At 41.5% G+C, this 9,176-nt stretch overlaps 1 protein-coding gene across 1 annotated transcript in view; it reads left to right on the top strand.

The window, feature by feature from the left end:
* The window catches only part of LOC126754434 (uncharacterized), a 7,374-nt gene extending 2,432 nt beyond the window's left edge, over positions 1-4,942 (top strand). Inside the window, exons 2-6 of the mRNA XM_050466385.1 lie at positions 3-3,448; positions 3,515-3,716; positions 3,788-3,953; positions 4,040-4,453; positions 4,562-4,942. Of these exons, the coding sequence (XP_050322342.1) occupies positions 3-3,448; positions 3,515-3,716; positions 3,788-3,953; positions 4,040-4,453; positions 4,562-4,942 (4,609 nt within the window). The remainder of the gene's footprint in view (positions 1-2; positions 3,449-3,514; positions 3,717-3,787; positions 3,954-4,039; positions 4,454-4,561) is intronic.
* The last annotated feature ends 4,234 nt before the right edge of the window (positions 4,943-9,176 follow it).

The following is a 9,176-nucleotide window of genomic DNA, read 5'->3' on the forward strand; positions in this document are numbered from 1 at the left end:
AGCAATAGTTGGAAGTCGAGTTTGAGCGATAAGGATAGCTTTAATACTGACATGGATTTTGGTAAATCTGGTGCCATGAGCGCACCATACTCGCAGACATACTCGAAATTCGACACTGACAGTTTCAATACAAATACAAACACAAAAAGCAGTCATAAAAGCGGGATTAGCGATGGTTCAAGTGTGTTAACCAAAGCCTACATTAGCTGCAAGCCGGTATCGAGCAATGCTGGACACGGCAAAAGTGATAATGCCTACTTCGAGTTCACTTCCAATCTGCAGAACCCAGCACCTAGTAAACCAAGCAGTCCAAAGAGCAATTTGAATACTTTCTTACTACTCGAAGCGAATAACTACCGGAATGCGTTACAGTCGAAGAACGTGGACAACTTGGAGGAATTGAATGAGAAGAAAGTCGATCCGGAAATGCGTAAAATGATGGAGAAGGTTGAGTTTCCACATTTCAAGCTAGATTTCGATACACAAATGGAGGATTTTGCTAGGTCCCGAACGAAGCCAGACGCCGAGGATGATGACGAGCCCATCAGTTATGAGAAAACAATTGAAAATATACACTTTCCAAGTATAGTTAACGATCAATTCGATTTGGGACGTAATGATTTGTCGCACGAAGCCGACTATAAACTTTCGAAAATCGAACAAGAGCAATCGGAACCGCGTAAGGGACATATACGTGGCAGCGAAGGCTTTAGCAGCTTGCAGAGCTTCAACGGTAAAGTGAATATACCTTCGAAGCGAAGCACAGGCTTCAATGCAATGGATGAAATAAAACTGAAAACCAGCACACGGCTTATGGCTAAAGGTTTGGGTCCCTCATTGCCCAGTTATGCGCTCTCCGAAACGCAACACGAACTGCAGCTAGACGATGCAGTAAAGAAGTTGGAGAAGAACTACGCATCGGAAAACCATATTGGTATAGGTGATTACAGCAATACACGTGACTCGAGCCGATTATCAAAAGACGAGCTGGATTGGCAAGATCGTCTAAGGCATATGGAAGAAATTGAGGAGCGTTCATATGAAAAGTTACTAAATGAGGAACCAGAAGCTCCTACCGGCGATAGTGACATGAAAACTAAAGCCGAAGATATTATATTGGGTCCTACATATACTATACTACGTCGAAGGCGTACAAGTGCGCTGCCAGACGAGGAAGAGGAGAGCAACCTCTTAGATTTATTGCGTACAAAACGTATTACCAAAAATCCTAACGATGATGGTAATGAACATTCACGAATAGCAAGTAAATTAACGCCAAATGATATATTAGTGGAGCGCTTACCAGACCTTAGGCCCGTCAGAGGGAATAAAGCGTCGGTCGATGAAGTGCCAGCACCGGTAGAATCAGCGGCTGAAGAACCGTTACAGGAAGACTCGGCAGCAGAAGATGTAGATGCTGATTCAGAGCAACTCGACGATATGGATGAAGCACAACTGGTCGATGATAACCAGGTATTGGCAGGGGAAAATGTTGGAAACTCACATACCAAACGTTGTGGCGAACAGGAGGGTAATTATAAGACTACTGAAGATAAGCAGGAGGATAATTATAAGACTACTGACGATAAAAGTACGCATGATAAGGATAATGACGTTGAACATAAAATGACGATATTCAAATTCAAGCGTGATCTTAACAAAGATGAAGACTCCAACGAACCGAAGCGGCACCTTAAGCGTATTGGTGTGGTCAATGAGGATGGCGAAATGACTGCAGTAAAGGAAGTAGATTTAGGAGGACTGCTCGATCTAATGACGTTAGACAATCTCATGTCTAAGCGTGAAAACCATGAAAAAGAGAATGTAAATACTGAGCAGGAAAACGGAGTAGCGGCAACTGATGGCGCTGACAAATTGACTGCAAAAGGTGATCCAAAACAAAAAGTATTGCGCAGACGCAGACGTGAAATAGCTATTTCAAGAAAGGAGGTCTTCAACGATGATTGCTTACATGTATTGAATGGTGCCGAAAGAAAACGGCGTTCACTCAATGGAAAGGATAAACGGCGCATTAGAAGGGAAGCTTCAAAGACAAAGGAGAATGAAGAGAAAAAAGATAAAGAGAAGACAAATGAAAATGTGGAGACAAAAAAGAACAAGCCGATAGACGACGAGAAGGACAGTGATAAAAAGTTAACGCGAAGTGAGGGAAAAGAAGAGAGTCCAGCCCATTTGATGGACAAGCGACACACGCAAGCTGCCGACCCCATCGATGATAATAATGCAGATAATCGCAAGGTGGTAAACACTGCATTGATAATAAACGATGATGGGAATTTTATACCGGCTGACGTTTATGAAAGGCACGAGCTGCCGTCGAGAAGCGAAACGCTTAACGATGCAGCCGTTATAGCGGCGGACAGAAAGGCCATGAACGCTGCCAGAGCGACTTATGCCAGAAATGCAGAAAGAGCGCCCAACTATATTGACACGCGCGAAGATAACTACGGTGATTTGATGGAGCGCTTGAGACGACTGTCGCTGCGTAATCGTGTACATGATGCGGAACGGGAGAGTGATTTTAGCAACTCTGTTGGTGAGTTCGGCAATCAAAAATTTGATAATCTCAAAGAGGTCGATCAAAATGCCCGTCATTTCGATGGAATGCCAGCCGACAACCTATGGTATGGCTCCGATCCATGGGGGGAAGATCAGGACAACAACAATCAGCAAGATAAAACTGATGAAACTACAAACAGAAATCAGCCAAACCACCAACACACGGCACTGATTTTACAGATCGAAGATGGTGCCATCAAAAGTATCGAAAGGAAAGAACAGCCGAGCAAGCAGAATGAAGCGGGTGTGGTAAGCGAACAAATAGGGAATAGCGAGGAAGAAGAAGCGGGTGGTGGTGATGACGCGGCATTCGGTTGGTTTGGAAAGAATGAAAATAAAGATGCGGCAAGTTGTAAAGGTGGAGACAATGGCTTGGTATTGCATTTGAATGATCAGATGCTCAACTGCACCGCATTTAATACGTTGGAGAGTTTCCTTAAATCCGTACAACAGCAGCAAAATAGAGTTGACGGTAGCAGAGGTGGCGGTAGCACTTCAAATGGAAGTGGTAACACTTCTAATGGAGGCGGTAATAATTCAAATGGTGATGGCACCACACATAACCACAATAAGGAACAAGGTAGACATGGCGGACATTCAGGAGGTGGTGAGCAAAAAAATGGTGGTTACGGAGGAGTAGATAATCGACCATTCGGAAATGCGGGCGGTTCGCACGACAAGTCTGGACATGGAGGTTATGGCGATCGAGGGAATGGTAACCATGGCGGTACTAAAAACAGTGGAAGCAACTCTGGTGATGGTGCTGGAAATGGCGCCGTTAACTTTGGCGTCGTTGGCGGTGGTAATGGTCTTGCACCTGCTGGCAATACCTGTGGAACGAAGGGCAACGACGGTAATACTAGTGGCGGTAATACGTCCAATGATGCAATTAATATGACTATAGAACTTCAACCAGTTATAATGCGTCCAGTAGGTTCAAGTGGCCAGAAGGCCATGAAGCTAAACATCACTATCAATGCGAGCGTTATGGGCGACCAAAAGGCGAAGAACTTTTTCGGCAATGGCACGTTTAAAGTGCAGAGCGAAGATCGCGAACGACGCGGCGTTTCGTTTCCACAATTCGAGGCATTTAAACGGTACACAACGAAGCGGAAATGCGCGAAGCCGAAGGCGAGGTAAGTTTACAGGTGAAATTGATTGCAACGGCTTTTAAAATGAATTTATTAGACACACGATTTATCTTTAGTTGCGATGACAGCAAGGTAAATGGGAAGGGTTCGCTGGAGCTAGTCAAATCTATGTTCAATATGGCGAAATGTAATCCGCAAATGAAACCATTGTGGGCCGTTTTAAAGCGCAATCAACAATGCTTGAAGAAAATTCCACCACAGGAGAACAGTTTTGAGAAAATGGTCTGACCAATACCGCCTCCATACCGACATTTAACATTATTTGACTGTAAAACATTTTTCTTTTACTCCCACATTCGCTCTCAAAGCAAAAGGACGATGTAAACCACATCGAAGACATGGTTCAACAAGCTATGGAGGCCATAAGTGATATTATCGACGATCAAGTGGAACAACGCTCTTGCATACCATTGCCGCCGGAGCTGAGAATATTTTACGATGAAATATTGGAAATCTACGAAAGCAATTCGGCTGAAGGCGTGCGAGAAAAACGTGCCTATATCGATGCGCCCTTCAATGAGTTCAGCAAAGAGGTGCGTCTCATTGACCCAAACAGTGTTGAGGAACGTTCACGTATCGTTAAGAAACTACTGCGCCAATACGACGGTCTACCGATTGAGGACCAACAACAGATGGTGGGCGTACGTGATGATCTCCTGCAGAATTTGAACATGTTGCAACACATGCAATTAGAGCAGATGCATAAGAAACGAGAGCCAAAAGCGGAACGGTCGCAACTAGCACAACGGTCACAGGAAGACCAGGAGCCACAGCTAAAGCAGCAGCCACAGCTAGATCAGCAGCCACAACAAGAGCCACAGCCGCTACAGGACCAGCATCCGGAGCAAGAGCAGCAGCCACTGCAGGACCTGCAACCACTGCAAGAGCAGCATACGCAGCAAGAACAGCGTCTGCAACAAGAACAGCATACACTGCAGGAGCAGCAGCCGGAGCAGGAGCAAGAAAATCAACCAGAAGTAGTGCAATTGCAAAACGATGCCAAGGATGTGACAGCGGAGGTGGAAAGTGATATGCAGGCGCGACACCGTCGTGAAGTGTTGAAGCGTTTGGAAGCCGAGAAAGATATTGATGAGCAGGTCATAAAGGCATTCGATCTACCGTATACGCCGGAATATGTGCGCTTGATGAAGGCGTCGGAATTAATGCAAGAGCAAGATCAAAGAGAAACTGAGCGAAACAGAGCGAACTGAGAGAATTCGTCGTTTAGACAGTGTGCTAAAATGCGTGTTGTTGCTGCAAACTTTTAATGTGTGTCAAGTTAAAAAATTTTATTTTTATAAATATTTTATTTTTATTGTGCATTTTTATTACGAATTGATATTTATAAATATTCTATGTAACAGATTTTTGTACATATCTAGATTATATACTATATATTGTTTATTTAAATAAATATGAGGTATTTTATAATATCTATGATTAATTTAAATGATGTGAGCTTATCACTCAGTATTTGATTCAATAGCTAGTGGACGATATTGCAAATGTACAATATTAGGAATATTAAGAAGAAATCCATTATTATATAATTAAATATTACAAATTCATTTTCCCAAAGGGGACTTTAGTAATATGTATTTTGCGCCTTAATAAGTGCGATGGAAAAATGATTGTTACCAACAAAAATGAAATATAGATCTTTGACTATAAGAAGCATCAGTGAAAACCACTTTGAAAGATCATTTGGGCTTAATAAAAATGAAAGCACGATTGGTTCCAAAATCACTAAATTTTTTTTCGAAAAACAGCGTCGTTTAACGTCTGTGAAATAATGCTTTCCGATTACCAGGATGACATGAAACGTATTACTACTGGCAATGAGTCTTGGATCAATGCTTAAGACTCTTAAGGGGGGAGCCTGGTTTAGAGGCTTCAAAAAATCGATTGTTTTGAAGATTTTTTGGGGAGGGAAATTAATAATTGAAATTGACGAATGCGACGAATAAAACTAGAACTACGCGCTTTCAGCGCCAACTAGCGAAAATACCGCAAGACTCTTTTGACAACCCATTATATATAAATGATCAACATGACCATGTGGCTGTGTGTCCGTCCGTCTGTGCAAATTATAACTGGAGTAATAATTGAGATATTTTGATGAAACTTGTTACAAACGTGTTCTTGGAACCTATAGGGAGGTTAATGTTTCAGATGGGATCGTTACCATGTTCACAAAATGCCCTAATTGTAAAACTGTAAAATGTTATAAACAAGTACCAAAGTTTAATGAAAAACTGTGGTACAGAGAATCACAGTATTGAGAGGCACTAGAGGGTTAAAAATATGTAAAAAAAATAGGCGTACCCCCTCACCATAATAATGTACATATCTCAAAAACTTTAAAAACTATATCAAACCCCTCAGAAACTGAGAAAATGCATCAAACTGGATAACGACAATGCTTACTCCTTATGTAATGGTTATGTTCAAAATTACTAAACGGGCGATAATTCACTAAATAAATAAGTCAGAAGCATTAGGTGCACCGCTCATTTCTGGATGAAATTCTAAATTCAGGAACAACCCACTCAATTTTGAACAAATTAGCAGAATATGCGTGAAATCGTACTACAACAACAGCTACCTACCTTATAACACAATTTTATTTCTATATGATTACTTCACTTTATAATATGTAAATCAAGCACCAATGAATCCATTGGAATAATACTTTCCGAAATGGGCTAAATCGTACGGTTAGTTATCAAGCCCCCAGTTTCCGATGAGGGTTGAAAAGCCTAGGTTTGTTTAATACCGAAAACATGGGTTCGTCTTTGAGATATATTAATGAAATTCAGAGCTCATCTCAATAGTTCTACAAGCTCTCATTCACTTAATATAAAAATTCTAGAACTTGCGGTTGATATACTTGCACAGTTAGGTGCGGCTGAGAACTATCCACAGCCCTTTAATGTAAGAATTTCAACTTGTTATAAAGAATTTTAATTGTTGATAAAATATTGCTTTTTGAAAGGAAAAAGATTCGGTTGAAGCAAAAACTTAGCTTGGTGACGAGTTTCCGGACACTGCCCAAGGAAAATCAACCATCAAGGACTGGGAAGCTGAGTTTAGGCGTTATTGGAACGTTTGAAGGACGAAATCGCCGAGAAACAGCTGCATCTGAAGAAAAAGAAAGCGCTGTTGCACCAAGCTAATGCAACGTGTCACAAGTCAGTGAAAACGATGACAAAAATTCATGAATTGAACTTCGAATTGCGTCCGCATACAGCGTGCTCTCGGATCACAAAAAATGTTCGCTAGGAAATTTTCGTCGAATGAACAGGTGATCGCCGAAACTGAGGCCTATTTTGAGGCAAAGGATAAATCGTGCTACAAAATTCGATTTTGTCCAAAAAATGTATTTGACTATGTTAGGCTGGGGACTTTTCCATTGGCCTGTTAAATGTAGAATTGTATGTAGAGATCGTTAGAGATAGCAAGGAAATTAGAACAATGTCTGATCACATACATTGATAGTGACTCGTAATAAACTTCTAAAAATGTCCATACATGACATCAAGTTATTACTACCAGTTACTGCCAATGACCAATGATTTTACTGGTGAAAAATTCACTTGTGAAAATCGACAGTAGGGTTTCTATCAGAGTGACATTATGGAAATGAATATGGAACAGAAAATTCCATATTTGACTTTAATTGGATCATTATAACTTTGCCAAATAAATTGTCTTCAATGTGTCAACTGTCAGTTGTCAAGGGATTTATCTATCGTAAAAAACCTATCATATTTTTAATTTCCATTTTGCCAAAGTCAGCTGCTATTTAGAATACTGATTTCCTTCCGCCGTGACTGTACTTCGGAGCGTGCGCGCTCGAACTGCATTCGGTAGAGGGCGTTCCTGGCTAACGAGGGCCGGCGTCTCCTCGCCCAAAAAAGGGAAGAATGAGTAAATCCAAAGTGAAAACGATGCTCATTGTCTTTTTTTACAACCATCCACCATGAATTTTTTCATCCTGGACAAACCGTCAACGGCAAGTTTTACGTGGAAGTCCTCAAGAGACTCAAACGAAGGGTCAATCGCGTCCGACAAGACATCGCAGCCGATTGGAAGTTGTACCACGGCAATGCCCCGGCTCACACCGCCTTCCTTGTGAACAGCTACCTAACCAAGGCCGGCAGCCCAACGCTTCCGCAGCCGCCTTACAGCCTAGATGTGGCCCCCGGACTTTTTTGTTTCCTTGCCTGAAAGGCCGATGAAAGGCAAGCATTTTGAGACGACAGAGGGGATCCAAGCGGCATGCACCTCGGCCCTCAAGGTTATTCCGGAGAATGCCTTCTGTGCGCCTTCATTGCTTGGAAATCGCGCTGGCAGCGCTGCATCGACGCAGAAGGAGCCTATTTTGAAAGTTTTTAAAGAATTGTAACGATTGGTTCAATATTTTTTTTTTAATGACTCAGTCCTATTACTTTCTATACAAACCCTGTAAATTATTGCTGAAATAAGAGAACGATTTGAAAAGTATATAAGAAGTTGTCTGTCATCTCTCAACTGTCAAGTAAATAATTCGATGTTGGCTTCAAGTGCTGGACTTGTACTCAATAGAAATCAATATCGAACAGACATTCGTTAGTAATTTTAAAGCACAAGCCTACAGATCGCCCGCAATTTAGTGCACTAGATGGCCATTTAATTTCAACACAGGCACTTTCGGGAAAGTGAGTTTCGATTTTCAATAAATTCATAAGAATTTTAACATGCACACAATTTACGTATGTGCATATGTATGTGTGTGTGCACATAGGAATATTTCGAAATTCAATATGGCAGCAAATTCGCTCGCCTCGAACTTAAATGCTCGATTAGTAGTGTAAGCGTTAAAAATACGATTAGTGCAAATTGCACTTAACCCAAGAAAATGAACTTTCAAAATTGCTTACCCAGAGATGAGCATCAGCGCTGGTTGGCCATTATAGCAAGCCATACTCTTAAATAGCAGGCACTTACATATACACGCACACATATAGATAAGTATGTGTGTATATGTAAAATACGCCACTTTCAAATACAGGCAACACATGGAAATTATGTAGGAAAAATGTGCCTGTGTGTGTGTGTTTGTATGTGTGAGTGTGTGGGTGCGTTTCTGTTTGTTTGCGAGCATTTGCCACATATTTAAACTAATCGGTGTGGCAACAACACTTTGTGGCTTGCGATTGACTTCTACATAAACCACTACATACATATACATGTTGTGGCATATAGTATACTCTCGTATATGCGCGTGTGCGTGTTTGTGATTTTATAAGTGTTTGCTCTGGCAGGAAGACACTCAGCTATCAACTATCAGTCAGAAAACAGTCACTTCAGTTGCATTTTACTCCTGCTCGATTTCATCCTTTCGAAATTGTGTGCTTCCTTTCCACTTCTCGCCACCCTCTACCCTTTTCTAAGCTCTTCTTT

Source organism: Bactrocera neohumeralis, chromosome 4, assembly GCF_024586455.1.
Source record: "Bactrocera neohumeralis isolate Rockhampton chromosome 4, APGP_CSIRO_Bneo_wtdbg2-racon-allhic-juicebox.fasta_v2, whole genome shotgun sequence".
Classification (NCBI taxonomy): Eukaryota; Metazoa; Arthropoda; class Insecta; order Diptera; family Tephritidae; genus Bactrocera; species Bactrocera neohumeralis.